This window comes from Typopeltis vanoorti, chromosome 10, assembly GCF_054136105.1.
Source record: "Typopeltis vanoorti isolate ZY-2024b chromosome 10, IOZ_Tvanoo_1.0, whole genome shotgun sequence".
NCBI lineage: Eukaryota > Metazoa > Arthropoda > Arachnida > Uropygi > Thelyphonidae > Typopeltis > Typopeltis vanoorti.
This window is the reverse complement of record NC_143558.1, coordinates 68,457,885-68,481,606: the sequence shown is the minus strand read 5'-3', so window position 1 is coordinate 68,481,606 and position 23,722 is coordinate 68,457,885. Positions and strand designations below refer to the sequence as shown.

The following is a 23,722-nucleotide window of genomic DNA, read 5'->3' as shown; positions in this document are numbered from 1 at the left end:
GGCATAATAAGTACAGAGTGTTTCTAAAATGTTTATCCAAAGACTGGGTACTTGTTCTACCATCAATTCTGAAGACACAGGATCATACAAACTTGGGGAAGGAAATGCATTCCTAGATACAGCACATGTGAAATTGCATGTCATACACACACTGACAAGGTAACAGGTTTGCATTCCAGGTGGTACTGTACATAGCAAATGCCTGAGGAGAATGGAAACTTACAGCTGCATCACAAGAAATGTTTGAAATGAGGTTCTAGGAGCAACAATACATGCTACACAGCATAGGCTGAGCAATTACCTCTTAAGCACGTAAAAGGTCCCAAATTATTATGCACTGTCATACAACCATCCACAATCCTTTGATGGAGCACAAAGAAATCCAATTAATACATATTGGAAGATAATGGCGGCCATTCAACTCACCACTACCTATACAATGCCTGGAACAGACACAATCAAGATGTTCACTAACAGTTTGACAAAAACGTACTGGTACTCCATCATGCATGAAGCACATGCATTGGCATGTTGCTAATGACACTTCCTTCCACAGTACCAGTAATTCCTCCACCAAGAAGCTGATACTGCTGGATGCAGTGTGTCAGTGGTAGTAACAATGAACTATGAGGCAGTCTCCAATGACACTAATCCAAACATTCACGTAGAATCATTGCTGGTGCTAGGAATGTCTGATTTCATTTCTGTCTACTCAGGACCTGCACCCAGTGATGCAGGTTATGGGTGGTCTGACTGAAGTTCATCCATAAAACATGGATGGGCTAAGGAATTTTTTTCCCTACTTTTTATCAATTTTATATATTTTTTTGTATTTTTAATTTATTTTTTACATAGTCCAGAAACCCACTTACTGCAGGCCTAAAGCGGTTTGAAAATGTTCCATGTGTAGTCTCTAGAGCAGGGTTTCTATGGTCTCACACCAAGCGATGAAATTCATCTCCCACTGAAATGTCAGACTGCTAATTTGATGACCTAGTCATCAGAGTTAGCAGTTCAACAAAGACACAGACTTTGGCCAAACATTTTAAAAACATCCTATATATACACTCTTATGTTACTCATGTAACTAAAAACATATGTGAGCTAATAATAATCCAGATACCTTAGATAAAAAATACTTAACATAAAAAGTTTGCCCACTTTTCAGAGGTATTTGAAAAGTTTTATTAAACTAACACAGTTAACTAATATTAAAATCCAAATTAAAAAAAAATCTATCTACATATGTACAGGTATACCTCGATTAATGAAGAGGATGCATTCCACAAAATTACTTTGTTAAGTGAAACTTCGTTCTCAGAGGTAAAAATACTATGGCCATAATAGGGATACGTTTGTATGCAAAGAAAATAAAAGACTTTTTTTTTTGAAAAAAGAAAAGCTTTATTAAATAAAAAGTCAATATTACATACCAAACAAAGATAAAATCATGACATTTTAAAATACAAATCTAAAGTTGATTGTTTATGCTCTTTTCTCTTTCATTTAACAATTGCCTATACAGATTTATTGCATTTAACACTGATCGTTTAACAATAACACTTCTTCCTAAATCAGGATCATTTTCACTGATAAAATTTAAAACGTTTTCAATGTCATTCAAGCACCTTTTTAAATCTTTGGTTGCTAATACTTTTTTGGTAGAAACTCCTTTAATTTCGTCTTAATTTTCTTTGACTTCATTGCTAACAAGTTTTTCTAAATCTTCCACTGAAAAACCATCATCTTCTATATTTAATAAATTTCTTACATCCTCTTTGTCGACATTTTCAAAACCTATTGATTGAGTCATCTGGATAACTTCATTTCTAATCTCTTGAATGTTATTTTCTTCTTCTAGTACAACTTCTGGCCATAATTTGCACATTTCTGAGTGACTTCTTTCCAAGAGCTATTAATGTTTTCAATTGTGTCTTTACTGGTGTAGTTTTTCCAAAATGTTTTAATTGACATTTGCTCTTTATCTTCTAGTTCAATTAAATTGCTTAATGTACTATGCAGATAATAAGCTTTAAATGTTACTATTACTCCCTAATCCATCGGTCGAATCAGGGAAGTTGTGTTTGCTGAAAGAAAGACAACTTTGACAGGAATGCATGTGTCTAACGTATTCAGATCAGTAGGATATCCAAGAGCATTGTCCAACAACAAAAGAGTTTTTCTTCAAAATTATTTCTTTGACAATACCATTTCACTTCTGAACAAAAATGGTTAACAAACCAATCAGTAAATATCTCCTTGGTAATTCACGCTTTTCTATTGGCTTTTCATATTACAGGTAAATTCGTTTAGTTTTTCTGGAAACTTATTCGCAGCTTCTCCTGATAATTTTACATATGAATTCTGGCCCGTTTTTTAAATTTCTCAAACTAACCATGAGAAGCTGCAAAATTTTCCACAATTTCTTCAGTTTGTTTAGATTTCAGGTGATTAAACAAAAATAATGCTTTTTCTTGAATCACCATTTGAGTTAAAGGCATATGATGTTGTGACATGTCATCTATCCACAAACTTAATATTTTCTCCATTTTTTCTAAAATTGGACTCCTTAAGCAAGTTAATTTTGCTGCTGTAACATCTATACAATTTTGAGCATTACTTTTCTGATTGACTAAGTATGGTTGTTAAAGTTGATTGTGCTAATCCTAAAGAATGTGCCACATCAGATTTTCTTTCACCCCTTTTAACACATTGTATGATATTTAATTTAGTTTCTAAAGAAATTGCTTTTCTTTTCCTTGATTCTGAAATTTTAACTAAATGGGTAGAAAAACAAAATATCAATTAATATTTACAAAATCGACAATAATGCTATCAGAGAACATACGTCATTTATTGCAATGCACCACACTGAAACACATCCTATGAAGTGTAAGCAATGACTAAATTAACGTGGATGACACACGAAACTGTTACAACAGACACACCCACAGCTTGGGAGTATGTGACAAGTTGCTGTCGTTCGCCAATCAGATGATTGCCGGGCATTGACCTGAAAATTTTAATATTTTTACATAAAATGGGGCTTGAAATTGCGGACTTCATTATATCGAGGCTTCGTTACCAGAGGTAACGTTAACCGAGGTATACCTGTATATATAGGCAGCCAGCAAGATCATGTTGGAAACATTAACGTACAGCAAGGAAACAAGATAAGTTTCAATATCAATTATTAGAGTATTTGTTTTAAATTTACAAGGAGTCTGGTCTAGTTAGATTATAACTGACTGAAGATAGTTTAAATTTTGAGGTTTTTGTTATTAAGCTTATTTTTAGCATATCTTGCCAGTTTTCTTTGTACTGTGTTTCAATAATGGTGGCCCCCATAAGTCAGTCTGCTGATATGTTATTGCTCAGTCTGCCACCATCCAAGGACTGCACTGTATACAAGATTTTGTGGCATGTAAGAGAACAGAGCATGCCTATCTGCATAAAATGCAGAAAATGGGAAGAGCTTAGCAACACAGATATCAGCATCAACCTGAGTAGTTGTGGTAGCAGATTGTCAAAAACGAGTGAATGCTGGCAGAGAGAGAGAGAGAGAGAGAGAGAGGAGTAGTAGTGTGATCGAGGGTGAGGAAGATGAGCATCATGTGGAAATGGATATTGCATTAGGAATGTTGTAAATTTAAGGGATGGTGATGATTGGGGTGGGTGAATGTCAAGTGAAAGTAGGTTGCTTGGAAAGAGAGATAGAAGCACTGAGTGAGTGAGTGAGAGAGAGAGAGAGAGAGAGAGAAGTGGAATGTATGAAAAATGACTTTAGAAGCATGAAAGAGAGATTATTAGATTGGAAAAATTAACTGACCTAAAGCAAACAAGAATAGTAGTGAAAGAGAGAGAGAGAGTTATAGGAATAATAGAGGGAAAGAGAATAGGAGAATTGTGGTAAGAGAGGAAGATGAAATTGTGCAGGAGTTAGGAATGGTGAGATGACAGAAGGCTGGTAAGTGGGAATGCAAGGAAAGAAAGTGTTGGAGAAGACAGCATAAGGTACCAAGAATATGAGCAGTGTGGCCTTGCAGAACATACTATCTCCTTCAAATACAGTCCTTGGTAAGAAAACTAAATTCAGGACAATAGCAGATTTCTTATGGAAAGACTTTACAATGAGTCATGAAGCCGGCCTGGTTGGCCAAGTGGCTAGCATATCCGCTCTCCAGCCAAAAGGCTGCGGGTTCAAATCCCACCGTGGGCATGGATGTTTGTGAATGTCTGTGAAAATACTAGTGGTGGTGGTAGTGGACAGTAGATGGCGTTAGTGTAGATGACGTGTTTGGTGGATGAGGTTGGGTGATGGAGACAGTTGTAGAGTAGGTGCCCTCCCTCGATGAGTCTAGGACTCCCTGGAGGAGTCAAATAATAATAATAATAATTATTAAACCACAAATCTCAAAAGGTCCAATGGCTTATATCTACCTCTTATGGTAATAGTGCTCCTTTGCTCTACCCACCATAACTGACAATTTGTCATAATTAATTAATTTTTATCTTCATGTATATATATTATTTTCTTTTAATTTAGACTTTAGCATTAACTGACTACTGGTGCATTACTGAAAGATTATTGCATTACTGATATACTGAAATGACTATGAAACATGGATGAAATTTTATGTTAATAATTTTTTTTAATGTAAAGTAACCACAATATTATGCTCAAAAATTCAATCTTGTAGATAAATTTACAGAAGAATTTTTTTTAATGCAGAATAACAATTTTTTTATATTAATAATGCTAAACATCATCACCTGTTTTTTGTACAGTTCAATCTTTTTCTGAGCTTCTGGGGATATATCTATTCCTGATGCTCCATACATTTCTTTTGCAATAATTTCTATTTTCTCTTCTATTGGAAGCTATAAAGAGAAAGAGAAATATTATTGTGTGTGTGTGTGTGTGTGTGTGTGTGTGAATGAATTTCTTATCCTATGGCTGTCGTAAATATCAGCTCTATCAAGTGTCAGTCTACTTCCAACACAGCAATCAAACCAATAAACAATAACAAATGTCAGCCTCAGATAAGCTTAATAAAAGCTTTGAGGATGCAAGCTGAGACGTTACACCTCAACTGGGATAAATACGTAGAAAAAAAAATCCATTTATTACAACTACAGCATTTAAATGCATTAAAAATAAATAATAAATAAAGGTTTTAAAGAAAAAATTGTAAATATCTCTATACAGGGGTCCTCAACCTACGTTCCTCGACATGCATCGTTTCGACTTTACGGTGGTAATCCTATAAATAATTTAAAAAATAAATTTCAACTTCAAGCAGCATGACGTAAAATTCAAACGTTGCGGGCAAACTTGTTTGTGAGTGCGGCAGAAGAATATACTGTTACATGGCATTTGTTTGGGAGAGGTGGTGTCGCTTGCGTCCCAGCATATACTCTTTGGGTACCACATGCTTTGTTTACATTCGCTCTCTCACTTTTGTGTTTGTGTTTTTTTGTGACTTTTTGCCCTTCAATATGGCTCCCAAACGTAAGGCAGACTCTTCCGATGGCAGTGTGTCGAAGAAAAGGAAAGGAAAGCCATTACATTAGAAGCGAAATTAGACATTATTAAAAGGACACAAAAGGGAGAAATGCCAACGAACATCGGCCGTGCATTGAACTTGAGTCGTACCACAGTTGGGACTATTATCAAGGATAAAGTTCTCATCCTTGAACACGTGAAAGTACAGTTTCGTTATTTTGTCATTTTGGGGATTGTTCTCATTTTTATGTTTCATTTTTGTCATTTTTCTGTACTATACAGTAATTATGTTCTCCCTTTCATTTTCCTATGGCATAGTTCTGTTTCTTGATATATATATATATATATATATACAGGGTGTTCGGGATAAATTTGACAGTTTCGTAAGGAAAAAGAAAATCTTCTTTGTATCTATTAAATTTAATGAATTGACAAAAAAACATTACAGGCAGAGTTAATTACAATACTATCAACAAGATTTACTCAAAATAACCACCATTAGCATCGATCACAGCTTCAATTCTGCTTCGGAACCTCGAACAAGCTGATGCTACAGTCTCCCTGGGAAGGGCCGCAAAAACTGTTTTAATTTTATCCATTAACTGGGCTTTTGTATTACTGGAAGTGCGATTGGTGTCTTTTTCAACTGCGCCCCATACAAAATAATCCATGGGGTTAAGGTCTGGGGAGTTTGGAGGCCAAACATTTGGACTGGTGAAGTCGTAGAAATTTTCAGACAACCATTTTTGACTTTTCCCAGAGGTGTGGCAAGGGGCCGAATCCTGCTGCCATACATACGGTCTACCATTGGCTACCCTTGTTATCCAGGGCTTGACTACAGTTAGCAACTCTACGAACAAAGCCCGAATTCCAATGCCAGGGTTCTTCAACACCTGTTCCTGCAGATTTGCGAGGAATTCTGCTGTACGAACGCAATCAGATCGTCTGCTAGGGATCTTTCTTCTTGCTACATCCTCGTAGTCACCATTGCAAGTCTCTAGTTCATGCCTGATTGTTTTTACTGTATTCAGGGAGCATTGGGCAGCAGTCGTAATATCCTTATTTTGATGGCGGGCACGAATCATCATGATACAAGTTATTCTCTTCCATGATTCAGGTGGGTTCCAGCTATCCATCCTTTCTGACATCTTGTATATGAATGAAGAAGGGTCCAAACTTTTAAATGAAGAGAAGTGTGTGTTAATACATGTAACTTACGGAAAAATATAATTAATTATAAATATGTCAAATTTATCCCGAACACCCTGTATATATATGTATGACTTTAGGGTGTTTTAAGTTAGGTAAGTAACTTAGGCTATAGTAATTCTAACTTGCATCGAAAATTGCCTTACGTCGGTCCATAGGAACGGATCTACAAAGAAACTCGAGGACCCCCCCCCCCCCGTATATATATAACTAATGTATGTGTATTATAAAGAAATTATATTTATTGTTATTGTATATGAATACTGTAAAAATGTAATTTTATTCAACTGCAACTGTAAATTACCAATCACAGTTACTATTGTTAATCTACACTGCTTGGAAAGAAGTCAACAAATACCCCCATGGGCAAGGTGTATCATGCCATGTAATGAATCTGTATTTGTAGCCAGTATAAACTGGAGGAATATGATGCTCCCTAGTCAGTGCAACTGTCTAGGGAGAAATGACTGCGAGAAGGGAACTGACAGAGTTTGAAAGAGGTGTTGTGATAGGATGCTATGTTGCAGGCATATGTTTGGCAACTTGTTAATAAATTGGGCCATACCCAGATCAATAATCAGATATTTATTTATTTGTGTGGGGTTCCTCGACAATCCCTTAGGACATAGGGTGCTACAAAGGATAATGTGTAAAAACTGCCATTTGTTGGCCGACATGTTGAATACATAGTCCTGGACATCAACTGGAACATGAATCTGCACAAAAACATTCAGAACTGAGGTTCGCAACATGGATTTTCATGGTAGGACCAAAATATGCAAGTCCCACATTACCTGAACCAACACGCTGCATGCTGTGGTGCAAAAAGCACATACAGTGGGATGTGGAAGCTTGGATAGCTGTGTTAAAGTGTGTAACACAGCTGTGTTGGATAGCTGTGTTACAAATCACACTACATTCTCTACCAAGTACATGGACAGGTGTTGATGTGGCAGATGTCCGGTGAATGTCTCTTACCAGAGTGTGTAACCCCAACTATGAAATTCAGAGGTGCCGGTGTGATGTGGTCCTCTTTTCCCTGGTTTGGCCTTGGACCTCTATTTGTGGTGCTACAACGATTGAACTCTGAGAGGTTCAGGTATCTGAACATTCTAGACAATGCACGGTGTCATAAGGCTGCTGCTGCTGTAACTGTGTGGTTTGTGGAGATGAATGTCAACACACTTCACTGGAATCCATAGAGCCCTGATCTCAAACATACTGAAGATCTGTGGGATGAACTGGAGCATCAAGTCAACTCAAGAGAAATCTGCTCCACAACAGTTCAGGACCTCATTACATACAGAAAGAATGGTCCAAAATTCCTATTGATTGCTTGTGAAAAGTATGCCCACATAGGATTGCTGCAGTCATTGCAGTGAAAGGAGGTCCTACATCTTATTAAGATGGGCACAATGGATGTTTGTTCCTCACAGTATAGTGTTTGTTGACTTCTTTCCAAGCAGCGTATAATCTCTCTCTCTCTCTCTCTCTCTATATATATATATATACACGAGGGTGGTCTGAAAAGTTCTCAGTCTAACAATGAAAAAACGAATTTATAATTTGAAAATTATTTTTATTTTTCAACATAATCTCTGTTAAGACTAATACATTTATTCCAACGATGCTCCAGCACCATTATCCTGTCCCTGTAGTGGTTCTCAGTAAGACCTGCATTGATTCGAAGAAAAATGCTGAGAAAGAGTTTTAATTTTGGGAAAAGATAGAAGTCAGAGGAAGCCAAATCTGGGGAATAGTGTGGATGTTCCAACAATTCATAGTGCAGATTCCTTAATTTTCCCATTGTCAAAACACCTTTGTGGGCAGGTGTATTCTACTGATAGAAGATGATTTTTTCTTCTTGAAACCGGGTCTTCTTTACTCATGAATTTTTTTGTCTGGTTCAAAGATCGGAATAATATTCCCCGGTTATTGTTGCCTTTAGCATCCCAAAACACTGATGCTATGACCTTTCCTGCTGATGGAACCGACTTTGTCTTCTTTGGTGCTGAACAACCAGCTTCTGTCCACTGTTTTGACTGCTGTTTGAATTCAGGTGTGTAATGGTGAATCCAAGTCTCATCCATAGTAATAAATCGATGCACAAAATCAGCTTTGTTCTTGTTAAAAAGCTCCAAGCACTGTTCAGAGATTTTCATGCGAGAGTGTTTTTGATCTGATGTGAGCAGACACGGCACCCATCTTGTGCAAACCTTTTTTTTTTTTATTTGCAATTCTTCATGCAAAATATATCCTACACGTTCTTTTGAAATGCCTATAGTCTCAGCAATTTCACACACTTTGACTCGCTGTTCATCCAATACCATATCATGCATTTGATCAATGATTTCTAGTGTTGTTACACTTTTTGGACATCCTTCACATGGATCATCTTCAAGGCTGGTACGGCCACGCTTAAACTCAGTAGCCCATTTCTGAATTGTCGAAAATGAAGGAAAAGAGTGCCCGTAAACTTTTATGAACTTGAATGAGTTTCTTTTGGTGTTAAATCTTTTACAAAGAATTTTATAACTGCACGATACTCAATTTTATCCATTTCAAGGGATACAGACAACACTTTTGCTTCAGTGTATAAAACAAACTACTTGCAATTTCACATGGATACTTATGACAGATGTACCAACTTAGAAAAAAAATCTTGCTGATAGTGTTGCCATCTATGGTCGAGGCCGAGAACTTTTCAGACTACCTTCGTATGCTAGTTATTCATTGTAAAAAAAAAGAAAAAGAGAAATCTGTGTAATCAACATTGTTAACATGAGAATAATGTGTGTTGTAAATACTTAATATATAAGCAATATCTAATCATGTTTAGTGCAGAAGTTGTAAACAGCAGAATTTTACTGAAGTTTCATTATTCATGTATGCAAGATTACATTGTAGATGCATATAGCTTAATGCTTTACATTCTTGTATGCATATATGGATATACCTATATAACAGGGGTGGGCAAGTTTTTCAGTAATGAGTCACATATAATACATTTTTGAATGTTCAAGAGCCGCAGAAAATATTATTTTAAAATTGTATTTATAAATAATAAAAAATACAACTATATAGTAGTCCTACTCACCAAAGAAGAATATGTTTAATCTCTACTCATTGAAGGCTTGGATCGATTCTTCATTTGTGCAGTTAATAGTTTAAAATCTAGCTGGTAGGATGTCAAAGCTGTTCTAAGAAGCTCGGTGAGGTGACTGTTAGTGAGGATAGCACGATGTTTTTACTTGACAAATTTCATTATAGAGAAGAGAGATTCACAGCAGTAAGTTATTATTATTATTATTATTATTATTATTATTCAGGCCTCCATGGAGTCAAAAGACTCATCGAGGGAGGTCCCTCCTAGGAAACACAAAGTCTATTATACCACTCCTTAAATGCATTGACCATTCTCACTCTCTCACCACTCCATCAGGCAATGCATTCCATGGTTCAACCACCCTCCATGCAAAAAACCACTCCTCATCCTCATTCCTCACAGTTTCCTTTCGTAACTTTCAGGGATGGCCCCTTGTCATGACTATTTCCCGCTGTTCAACCAAGCAAAAGAAGTTGTCCCAAAAATAGTGAGTAGTCAGAAGCCAGTTTTCTGAAGATTGGGATACTTTGCTTCTAAGATTTGTTTCCAAAAGTCAGTTACAGATGAGTTTTTATATACTAGCTTCAAACCCACATCTTCCTGCAGCTCAATAAGCTCTGTCTCTATTGAAGCAACATCCGCAGTAAAAGATGCAAAAACAGGACATCCATCGTTGATGAAATCAATCACAAAAGGATTCACAAGAAATTTAAAAGATGGCTTTACCTTTTTTAGTTTCTCAAACCTATTCCCAAAATCTTTATAAAGGGTTTCTAAGTTTCAGTTAAAATCATTCCTCCCATTGTTGGTTAAACACTCTCATTTCTTTTTCATATTTCTGTTTTATACTCTTCTGTTGCTCAGTCATTTCAAACAAGAGTTTTATAACTTTCACTAAAATCAATCTTAATCATTTATTAATCAGAAAAGTACTTATCTACACTAAAATTCACTAGTTATGTTCTGTACAAGCACGTAACTTGTGTGTACTGTATGAAGAGTGATGATGCAGAGTCCAGGCAACAGAAGCGGTGGGTAATGCAGCGATCATAGTAGTCACCTTTGGAACTAAAAATAGTTCCAAACTGTGATATAATATCACCTTTATTATAAAGGTGATATAAACGGCCATAAAATGTCGAACCATACTTTTTACCAACCAAATACGATAATAAAATCCACATTAACAACCCTTTTGGCTGGTACCATTTAAAAGGTAAAAATGTAAAGTTTCAAAATATATGTTTTTTACTTATCTTTAAAGCATTTATGAAATAAAATATTCTAATACTGGTACATACTACACTACTATAGATTATTAATATAAAAGTTTAGAAAAAATGGCAATAAAAACCAGTATTGTTCTCGGGAGCCACACAGAGTAGCTTTGGGAGTCACAGTTTGCCCCCCCCCCCTCTGGTATATAACATAAATAGTTAGGTATGAATAATATAATGTCTGTGAAAGCGCTAAAAAATTACCAACCATTATCACTACATGTACAATATCTATCATATTTTGCCTTGAAATCATTCAATGACAAAAGCACACAACCGACTTTGGCAATTTATTCTACTCAATCATCACTCTCCAAGCAAAAAATCGAATCCTCACTCCTTTGCTAATCAGCAATCTGTCATATTTTGGACAAACCGGATGCTCTATAGAAAAAAGAATACAAGAACATCAATCGTACATTCTTCACAACAAATCTGATAATCTCTATCCCGCGCAGTGCTAATCTGGATTGGTGCAGCATGGGATAGAGAAAAGCCACAACATTCTCTGGTCCAGGACTCGCCTTCTACACAGATGTCACTATAAATTTGAATGCCTATTCAAAGAGAGTGCTGAGGCCTTACTTTAATGCCTTAACTTGAATCGAAATGATTGTAAATATGGGAAAGTTTAATCCAGATAACACACAAAGTTTTTTTTTTTTTTAATTGAGACCTTCTAATTCCTACATTAGTCCAATGTTATCTTTAATTGAATTTATAAATTAAGATTATTATAAATCTTAATTTATAAATTAAGATTTATAATAATCTTAATTGTGAATTAATACCTATAATTTATTCATCACTCTGATGAAATTTACCTCTCTTTAGTGCTTAGCAATGTAACGTCATGCAGCTCATTCTACTTTTGAATGATCAATTATTTGTATTCCACCTTGTAAAAACTTCCTATCAAGCCACTGAGGATAGTCTGTTAATTTCAGACTAAAATATTTGGCAAATATTAAAATATTCTTGTGTTAACGTGTTTATATTTCTTAATTTAATGTCAGAAGTATCTCTCAAGAATAGAATTATATGTCTCTATCATATATCTTGTTATCCACCGATAAATCAACTTCTGCAACCCACAAATTTTCAATCTCTCTCTCTCTCTCCTCATATGGAGCATCACACAGTCCTGCCACAATCTTAGTTAACTACTCATCTCTGAATCCACTCCACCTCATCCACATCTCCAGGAAACTAAGGCAACCAGATCTGTGCACAATAATCTAGATGAGGCCTTATCATATAAAGCCTTATAAAGTGGAATAATAATAACCTTATCTCTGCATGTCAGGGTGTTCTTCAATAACCAGATAATCTCATGAGCTGTTCTAACCACTTTTGCAATATGTCTTCTGAATTTCAACTCTCTTTCCACTAACACTCCAAATCCCTGGCTTCATCAAGTTCCTGGAGTATACAGTCCCATTAATATGGTACACAGCTGGTAATCTTTTCACTCCAAAATGCATAGCCTTACACTTTGCCATATTAAATTGGCATCTATTCTTTTTTTCTGCCAGTCATCTAGTCAGCCATACTAAATCATCCTGTAATTAAATATCAACATAATCTTTATTGACTATTGTTGTACCTAATTTTGCATCATGTGCAAACAATTGGATATATCCTCAGATTATTTCCTATATCATTAATAAACAAATTAAATAGTAGTGGCCCAAGTGCAGAGCACTGTGGCACACCACTAGTCACAGGCCTTCTAAAGGACTGTGCGTCTGTATAAACTATTATCTGGTATCTCTCCATCAACCAATCTCTTATCCACATCACTAACTTCATATCCATACCCATATTTGATGTAATTTATTTAATACATATGCTCTTGGCTGCAATTACTATTCAATCAAAATAGAAAATATCCTCCAAAAGGTGAAACTAATTTTTATAACATCTATTGCAAGAAAAAAAAAAAAAAAGAAATCCTCATTTCACATTTAATTTAATCTCTTAAATCAATTGCTTTATTATTAAGCTTTAGCTTACTCAACATCCAGAATCCTTTTGTACTTGGGACTGCATTCGCATTTGACTTTGAAAATAACTGATATTAGATATGAAAATTATTAAGAAAACTTCAACTATAGTGATATTTCAGAAGTTGGATACTGTCTAGCTAATTTATATATATATCTGCTTTTAAAGTTAATGTACAAATACCTAACATAGCATAAATGTTGATATACAGGCCAAGAACAATATTTACCTTTTCAAAAATTTACAAAAATTGCCTCTGCAGTATAGTTAATAAAGCCAATGGAACAGAAAGATTTTGAATCCAACCTAGGATGTAAAGAGCCTTTACAAGTGAACTGAAATGAGATAGTTAGTCTCATGTAGAGATAACAGGAGTTTTCCTCCTGGAAACTTAAGGCTTTTTATGATTAGGGCACTATCATCAGAACTCCATAGCATTTATTAGTTTCTGTGAAGCTAAGGAACATAGTTGTAACAGACCACTTAGCCTTAAATATTAAGAGTAAGTGAGATAAGAAGTGTAGAAAACGGACGTGGCGATCAAATGATGGGAAAACCAAAAACATGATTGGTATGATTATGATTAAAAGAAGATGGATAACATCAGTATACAGCAATGTCGAACTTTTCAAGGAGCAGATATAGACTCGGACCATAGTTTAGTGATTGCAAACATCAAGATGAAATTGAAAAAGAAATATAAACCCCAACATCAGAATAGAAGAGATACAGCACGAATAAGTGAAGCAGAAATAGGAAGAAGGTACGGAACAGTGTTAGTAGAGAAACTTAAAAGTGTGGAGAAAGAAAAAAAACTCGAATTTAAGAGTGAAAAGAGTAATGAAGGCGATAGAAGATGCAGTTGAAGAAACAGTACCAGAAGAAGAGAAGATCAAGAAGAAATGGATTACACAAGAAACACTGACGTTAGTACAGAAGAAAAGAATGTTGAAGATAAGAAGGGATACATCAGAACAAATAGAAGAGCAATATAGAAGAAAGTGTAATGAGGTGAAAAAGCAGTCAGAATGGATAAAATGAAATGGTTAGAAGCCCAATGCAACAATATAGAACAGTACTATGGAGAGCATAAAACAAGGGAGGTATACAAAATGATCAGAACCAATAGAAAGTGGCAACCAAAACAGACCACAATTAAAGATGAAAAGGGCAAAGTATTGATGAATAAAGAAAAAATTGTACAGCGGTGGATAAGATACTGTAGTGAGTTATATGAAGAAAAACTAGATTCAGATAGAATTGGGAAACTCACTGAAGAATTGAAGCAGATATCACCACCAGGTAATGAGCATGATATGGACATTTTAAGAGGAGAGGTAGAAAAAGCAATAGGACGGCTAAAACACAACAAGAGTCCTGGTAACGATAACATTACTGGAGAAATGATTAAATATGGTGGTGAAAGTATGGTTACAGAAATGCACCAACTATGTAATATGGTATGGAAAGAAGGGAAAATGCCAGAGGAGTGGGTGAAATCAATATTAGTAACATTATACAAGAAAGGAAATAAGCTAGAATGTAAAAATTATAGAACAATTGCCTTGATAAGTCACCTTGGTAAAGTGATGATGATCATATTGACAGAAAGATTGAGAACACAATTGGAAGCATACCTTGCAGATGAGCAAGCAGGATTTAGGAAGGATAGAACTACAATCCAACAGATTTTGACAATGAGGTTAATAGCAGAGAACGCTAGGAGAAAAAACAAAAACATATATACTTGCTTTGTTGACTTTCAGAAAGCATTTGACAGTATTGACCAGAAAGTGACATTAGCAGTGCTAGAATCCTATGGAATTGACAGAAAACTAATAGCTATATTAAAAGATGTTTACCAGAATGCAGTTGCAGCAGTTAGAATAGGTGATGATTTGGGGAAATGGTTTAAAACAAGCAGAGATACTAGACAGGGAGACCCAATATCACCAAGCATTTTCATTGCACATTTAGAAAGAGCAATGGATAAAATGAAAGAGGATACCAAAGGAATATCTGTACACAGAATGAGAATTAACAATCTGAGATTTGCAGATGACATTGTTATTATTGAAGAAGACGAAAGAGAACTACAAAAAACACTGAAACTGTTAAATGAGGAAGGGAAAAGATTTGGACTTGTTATGAACTTTGAAAAAACAAAGACAATGGTATTTGGTGAGAAGAACATGAAACAAAAGATACAAGTGGATGGAACTGATATAGAAAATGTAGAACAATTCACATATTTGGGAAGTAAACTGACATATGACTTGGACTGTAAAAAAGAAATAAAGATCAGGATTGCAAAGGGTAGAACTAATCTGAAGGCCATGGATAATATCTGGATAAGTAAAGTGATCAGTCTGCAAACAAAACTAAGAGTATTGGAAACATGCATCTTCAGCAGTGTACTGTACGGATCTGAAACATGGGTAATAAATAAGGAATCAAGAAAAAGAATTTTGTCATTTGAAAGAACTTGCTACAGGAAGATTCTAAGAATAGGATGGGTACAGAAAATCACCAATGAAGAGCTCTATCAGAAGATACAACCAAAACAGAATCTAATGCAGAAGGTTATAAAACGGAAGCTGCAATTATTTGGACACATCTGTAGAATGAGAGGACCAGAAGATAAAGACATTTATGTTTAGTATTTTGGATGGTTTAAACAGAAGAGGTAGACCATACAGAGAATGGATAGACGATATAAAAGACTGGTGTGGAATGGGTGTACAAAAACTGCGACACTGTGCACTGAACAAAGAAAGGTGGAAGAAGATAGTGAAACAGGCATCAGACATCAACGGGCAGTGAGCCCATGATTTGTGATGATGATGATGATGATGAGATAAGAAGTTCATTGCCAAGAATATTTGTTTGTGGATGTGCCTGACAAATGCTTTGATATTTTATTTACTGTTTTTTTTTTTTATGGTAGTGAAATTTTATGCAAGCTCAGCATAAAATTGAAGTACGTTTTTTAGAGTGAAAACATCTTTTAGCATGTTATTATTCTGTAGTTTAATCATTTACATCTGTACTAGAACCTCCTCAGTGTCAACAACAAAAGACTTTTTGAAATAGATGGACTTCATCTGACAATTGCAAAAATCACCTGACATGAAAAAATTCATTTTAGAGTTGTTCAAAATGCCAACAAATCAATTTTTAATAAAGCCAATCAGTTGGTCTGATGAAAGATTTTAAAGCTATTTTGAAGAATGGAAAGTAGTGCAGGGTTTTATTTATTTATTTAGATATTTATATAACAATTTCATTTTAATGGTTTTAAACATCAGAAAATATGACAGAAATCTAATCAGAATTCTGTCATAATCTGTCATGAAATGAAATCTGATTGTTTATGACTAAGTTTATGAATGTTCCATTCAGATTACTTCAGTATGTATGTTTATGAATGTTCCATTCAGATTAGTTCAGTATGTAACCTTAATGTTCCATTAAGGTTACATACTGAACTACAAAGCAGGAAATTATGACCAACTGATGAGTATAATGAGTTCAGTGGAATGGAATTGTTGCTGGATGGAAAGGATATTGACAGTGCATGGAAAGCATTTAAGCAATACTGAAATGATGCAATATCAAAACGTGTCCCGAGAGATTGAAGAATAAATCGGGTAGGAATCAAATGGACATGTAATCTTATTAAGCAAGAGATTCATAAGAAAAGGATGATGTGGAAGGAATACAGTGTGCATAAGGATGATGTGCATTATGAAAATTATAAGCAGCAGGCTAGAATAGTCACAACTGTTGTATGGAAAACAAAGTCTGAGTATGAAAAGAAACTGGCTCTGCATGCTAAAGACAACCCAAAAGAATTCTATCGATAAGCTGCAAGTAAAAGAAAGAATAATATGAAAGATTAACTCTTCTAAATGCAGATGGTGTGAAGGTAACAGATGCTGAAGAGGTTGTTCAACTAATAAGTGCCCATTTTGTTAAAAGTTATCAACCTGGTGTTATGCAACATTGAACTCACTGCTACCTCTTCACTGGATGAAGAAAGTCAAGTGTATATGAGGATGAGGTATTAGAGCTGTTGCACTAACTGAATAAGAACTCAGCAATAGGGATTGATGAGATATCAACACATGTGCTAAAAGAGTGTTCAGCTGAACTGGCTATTCCTTTGACCAGACTGTTTAATATAAGTCTCAGAACAGGAAAGATTCCACAGGAAGAAAGAATGTATGGTAATTCCATTGCACAAGAGTGGTGCAAAGACTGATATATCCAACTATCAACCAATTCATATCTCAGGAGTGGTGGTGAAGATTTTGGAATAATTGGTTAGGGCTTGCATTCAGAAATGGGTTGACAGTGAATCTCTACTTTGCAATGAGCAACATGGGTTTACTAAGGGAAGGTCATGTTTTAGCAACTTGCTCACATTCTATAACAACGTTACCATTGAACTAGACAACAGGAATGGATACACCATGATACTTTTGGATTTTGCTAAGGCTTTTGATAGAATATAGCATAGTAGACTGTTGTATAAAATGGAGAATGTGGATTTGGATTACAGAATATTAGTGTGGATAAGAGGATGGCAGACTGACAGATATCAAAAAAGTGATATATGGGAGAAGGGCCTCCATAGCTCAGTCGATATAGATGAAGCCCTTTGGTCTGAAAGACCTGGTTTAGATTTCCTTCAGTGACCTGAGGAACCGTCTCATATGGAGGTAGTACAAAATTTAAAATAAACATTTTTTTTTCCTAATTAGTAACCAATTTATTAATAAATTGGTTACTGATTAGGAAAAAAAAGAATTTTTTAAAATTATTTTGTATAGGCAGTACCCACACTTAAAACTTCATGGGCCGGCACTGATCACTAGTCAAATTTTTGTTTATATATCTTGTTTTGGCTGTGTATCAATTAGGTGAATAAAATAATAATAATAATAATAATAATATATTTGCTGATCTGGTTGGCAAGCAAATGTATTGTACTAAAGTGGTTAGCATACTTGTTCTCCAACCAACAGTTCATGGATTTGAATCCTGTGGTTGGCATGGATGTTTGTGATTGTCTTTAGGTTGGAGATGAATGTAAATCACCTGGTGTGAGGCCACCGTCCCGTTTTTTTGAAGTGGATTGAGAAAATTTTGGTCTCTAGAGCAGGGTTTCCAGACTATGTAAACCATAAATGAAAAAAACGGAAAAAAAATAGAAAAATTGATGAAAAATAGAAAAAAAAATTGCTTAGCCTAGCCATGGTACAAAATGCACTATACGTTTACTAATAATCTTTTATGAGTGGGAACCACACATAAAAGAAAGCAAACAAAACAATATGACTGTACTGCTCTGTGTTAACTCATGATTTCACCTTCATGTTGACACCGTTTATTTTTTCTGTTTGTTTCTTCTGTATTCTAACTTACTCCTATTTAGATAGTCTTGATAGTCAAACATTTTATAATATGCAATTGGTTACTTAGTCACCCATTAAATTAAAGTTGACAAGAAATTACATTCTTGTTTAATCCTTTATCCAAGTATATGAAAAGAATAAATAATAGGTGACAAAAGGCACCTATTATTTATTCTTTTCCACTTAAGTTTCTATTTGTCATAAAAATATCATTACTTTTATCCTTCAAATGAGTGCATAAGATTCAAATAAATTGCCTAATTTCAATTGTTCAAATAAATGTGTACCCAGTTTTTCTATATAATAATTCACATGAATTATTTCAGGGAGATGAAATGACATCAAATTATTTTTTCTTATCTAGCTATACCTTTCCATCACGGATAATAAACATTCTTTATAAATTCTGAAATTCCAGATTTTGCAAATATATCTGTAACTTCATAACTGTCACATATCTATGATTCATTATAAAATGCATTATTTCATAAACGTGTTTTGTTGATTTATCAATGAAGCCTTCAAGGTAATTATTTCATCAGCAAAAAAATCAAAAATGTTCCTTTATGAATGCACTCATAATGATGTCTTATATTCTTTCATAACAGAAACACTTTTCTGACAGTAAAACAAATCACATTACTTTAAATTACATTACATTAAAAAAATGAATAAATTGATACCGTGTCTTTAAAAGCCCTGTGTTCACAACCAACATTATCCCCATATATCTATGCAATAGAACTTAAGCAAAATAACAGTAAATGATTTCTTATGCATGCTGCCTTTTCTTTTCATTTTGTTTATTCCTTGTATTTTACATACAATCTTAACTACTTCTTTATTCAACTCAACATTAAAATCAGTGAACACCTCTAACAAAATTTAAAATGCATTTAAGAATTTTTTCTTTAGTTTTTTATACAAGCAGTGATCATCATCAACATCACCATCACATGTTTCATATTTACCCCAAGGGGATTATACAATATTATGATAGTACTAGATGATTAAGTTTATATTATTATTTCCTATTCAACATCTTTCCTCCATATTAGTCTGTAATTAGTCAGAACTCCAATATCGTCAAATTTGATATTTCAATGCACTTCTAACTGCATAAATTTATCTAGATCTTGGTCTTCCTCTAGGGCTTTTTTTCCCCTTTCATCATGCAGCTGTTCTACTACTCTCCTCTCCAATTCTGTTTAAATGACCACATCACCTTAGATTAGTTCTAATTTCTTCAGCATTAATAATGTCAAGTTCATTCGTGACATTATTAATATCTTCCATTTTACTATGCTTATTCCATTGAAGCATTACATGTGTCCTGGATGGAGATGTATAGAACAAATAAAATATATTTGTTGAGAGACAAGTTTTATTAAAGAAGGCAAATTAAATATGGAAATAAATTGTATAAATTTGTATGGATGCACTAAGATATCACTATGAACAATAACATGGCCAATAAGACTGTTCTTATTTCATGTCTTATTTCTCATTTTATTTCTTTAAACTGAATTTGTGACATCATGATGCTGGAACATGGTGGTAGGAAGTAATACAGTTTGTGTCCTGAACAGAAATCAAATGGTGCTTATCATTATTATTAGATTTTCTGTTTTCTCCAAATTTTCCAAAACATTTCTATATGTGTCTGATATTAATTTCTTTTTCTGCTCTTTAGATCTTCAACAAAGATCAGCATTTCTTTTTTTTTTTTTTCTTTATGTCAGCTACCCTCTCCAGTGAACCTAAAAAACTACTCTACTTCTTTGTTATAGCCTCCATAGCTCAGCCAGTTGATGAAGATCTCTTGTTAGAAAGACCTGGGTTCAAATCCCATCTAAGACATGAAGAAACTTTATAAAGGGCTTTCCATTAACCAATCATACAGAGGTAACAGGAATTTTCCTCCAGTAAAGTCAGGTTTTTTAATCTTAAAAAACAGGGAACCATCTGTTTTGCAGGATGGTTTTCCTGTTCAGCATGATGAAAAGCTTCTAATAGAAGTTTCTATAGGACCAGAGGCACAAATAATACCCTCTCTGACTAATTTCCATTCTGACAAATATTTTACCCACATTACTACTTGAAACTGTTTGCTATTGAAGAAATTTATCTTCATGTTTAGTGTTGATCACTACTGCCTTAATATAATTTCTTGTTTTCAACTTCTTCATCTCTGTAGCATTAGTTCTACTGACATGATATGTTCAACACATCAAGGATTTATTTAAAACTAGCAAACAGATATTTCCTACTAAAAATTAAGTATATCAACAGTGTGGTGAGAAAATAAGCAATTTAGATGAAAATTTCAGTCCCAAAATTATTCTCAGTACTTTTCTTTTCAAATGTGAGAAATTTTCTATTATTGCTCTTTGTTGTTGACTATTTTTCATAACTACAGGCTAACACTGGTCATAGATAGCTTAAAAATAGTTTTTCTTTGGAGTAGCTTGATAATATAAATTTTAGGAAGTTGTAAAATTGCAAAATATTCATGCTTGGCCTTCTCAAAGAGAACAAATGATCTAAAGAACTTAACAATCGATGGTAAGAATGACAAAAGCGAAACAAACACAGTAGAAGTTGAAAAACAAAGTGCAATTAATGTAAGGTAGCTAGTGGCATTGATGGTGAACAAGCATGTACGGCTGGCAATAAAATTGAGAGAGAGTGAATGAGAGCACAAATGTGATGCAAAATTTGAAAGCTCATTTGGTTAAGATGAGGCAAGAGATGAAATGGATGTGGAGTGAAATGAAGAGAATTTCAGATATGTATGGAAGAGTGAAGAAGATGAAAATGAATGATGTCAATATAAAGATAATGAAAGACCAGACTGCATTTGAATGGTTTTGATGTGAGTCATTTGGAGAGACTGCTGCTGGAAGGTAAAGAAATGCGTGCACAGAATGAATCTTTTCACGTAAGAAGTGATATAAAAAAGCAGGAGAGTAAGGAAGGAGAGAAAATGAAGAAGTGGATAGCATGAGTATAGAGAACGAGAGAACAAGTGTGTAAGACAAACAGGGAAATGAGGAAGCTCGGGGTGGACAGGGGAATACAGCATGAGAAAAGTTTCTCTAAGAGGATGTGAATGCATGTGTAGACAAAAAGGAAAGAAGATGACCTGGAATCAATGGAAAACAGTTGGATTTGAAGATAGTTCTAAGATGAATAAAGAGAAAAAGAAATGGCTTGAGTTGAATATGGAGAAGTCACATCTAATACATGGTATCAGTGAAACTTGTTATAGATCCAGGAATGAGCTAGTATGTATGTATGTATGTATGCTAGATGTGTAAGAAACAAGGCAAATGAAATGATTGCATTGATTGAGTCTGTTCATCCAAAAATTGTTAGAATAAGTGAGAGATGGTTGGATGAGAATGATATCCTAAAAGGAATAGAGATTGAAGGATATAATATGTTTCAGCAAGATAGAAACGGTAAAATGAAGGGGGGGGGGTGCTATTGATCATAGAGTTATGCCCATACAAGGTAGAGATGCAAGAGGGAAATAGTGGCAGTGGTTTTGAGGCCGTATGGTGCAAGATAGAGGTGAATAGAATGAAATACTTAACTGGATGTTGTTATAGACTGTATAACAACATCCAGTTATGATGGTAGTGATCATGAAATGTATAATCAAAATTAGTCAAGCAAATATGAAAAGGGGATGATCATTATGGGCGATTTTAATTATGGCAATATGGACTGGGATGATGAGATAGCAACCGGAAGTACAGAAAATGAGTTTCTCGAGTTTTGAGGGACAACTACCTCAGGCAGTAAGTAACAGAGTGCACACGAAGATTGAAGGTCTTAGATTTGATGATCTTATCAGAGGATATTATTATAAATCAGGTGTCAAATCACCCTCTAGTTGGTGAGAGTGACCATAAAGTAATTACCTGGGTGGTTGCCAGCAGTCTGAGGACCTCTGTGAGGAAGGGGTATATGTGGAATTACAAGGATGATAATTATGACAAGTTCAGGAGACAGCTTGCAGGTGTAGCATGGAATGAGGAGTTGGTTGTGAAGGAGATGAATGCAGCTCGAGTGATATTCAAGAAGTATCTAGTAGAAGCAATGTCTAAATGTGTTTTCCAAGGGTCAGAAGATTAAATAAGGTAAGTGTGAAATGGATAAATGGAGAGATTAAACATGAGATACAGAATTAAAAGGCATTACGGAGGCAACATAAGAGGAGTGCTAATAATCAATTCCTTAAGGATTACAAAAAACAAGCAAGGAGGGTGGGTGACTTGGTTGGTAAGGATAGCAAAAGTTCAGTATGAGCAGCAGTTAGCTAATGAAGCCAAAAAAAAAAAATTCTAGAGAGTTCTTTCAATATGTATCCAACAAAAAAAAAAAAAAAAAAAGAATGATTATGGAAAGATGATGTTGATTAGAGAAAATGGTATTGGAACAATTGCTGCAAAGGATATAGTTGAGATATTTAATGAACAGTTCATAAAGATCTTTCATTCTTGTGAAGGTGACATCATGGAGAGTTTGAGAACAGTTGATGATGATAAGGAGAAACTGACTGTAAGTGAACAAGAGGTATATGGGGAATTGAGCAAACTTGATGTTAATAAGCTGTTGGACTTGATGATATATCACCACGTATTTTGAAAGAATGTACCAGGGAGTTGGCATCTGCCTTGACATAACTGTTTAATATGAGGCTTTCACTGAGTCAAGTTCTGAGGAGGGGAAGGAAGGCAAAATAGTGCCACTTCGTAAGGGAGACAACAGAACTCAAGCATCAAATAATAGGCCTAACTGTGTGTCAGTTGTTTTGGGTAAAGTGTTGGAGAGGCTGGTGAGAACCAGTATCCAGAATTGGGTTGTCAACAGTGGTGTTATCTTTGATGAACAGCATGGATTTCCTAGGGGAGCGGTATGTTTTGTTTGTCTACTTGCTTATTACAATAATGTGACGGTTTTACTGTATGGGGAAGATGGATGCATAGTGGCATACTTAGATAATCTTTAACACACAAGCCAAGGATTTTGATTATCACATGATGGTTGATGATCAATCTGGAGCAGATAGGGTTCGTATTGGACTAGTGTATTGAATTGGAGATTGGCTTCATGATGGGTATTGGCAATTTGTGTATTGGAGAGAAGTGTCCTGAAGGGAGGGATCATTGCTGGTGTGCCTCAGGGG

At 34.9% G+C, this 23,722-nt stretch overlaps 1 protein-coding gene across 1 annotated transcript in view; it reads right to left on the bottom strand.

The window, feature by feature from the left end:
• Positions 1-23,722, bottom strand: part of pug (pug C-1-tetrahydrofolate synthase, cytoplasmic) — a 426,201-nt gene that overhangs the window by 29,748 nt on the left and 372,731 nt on the right. The window contains exon 24 of the mRNA XM_090399374.1: positions 4,774-4,881. Within this exon, the coding sequence (XP_090255500.1) occupies positions 4,774-4,881 (108 nt within the window). The remainder of the gene's footprint in view (positions 1-4,773; positions 4,882-23,722) is intronic.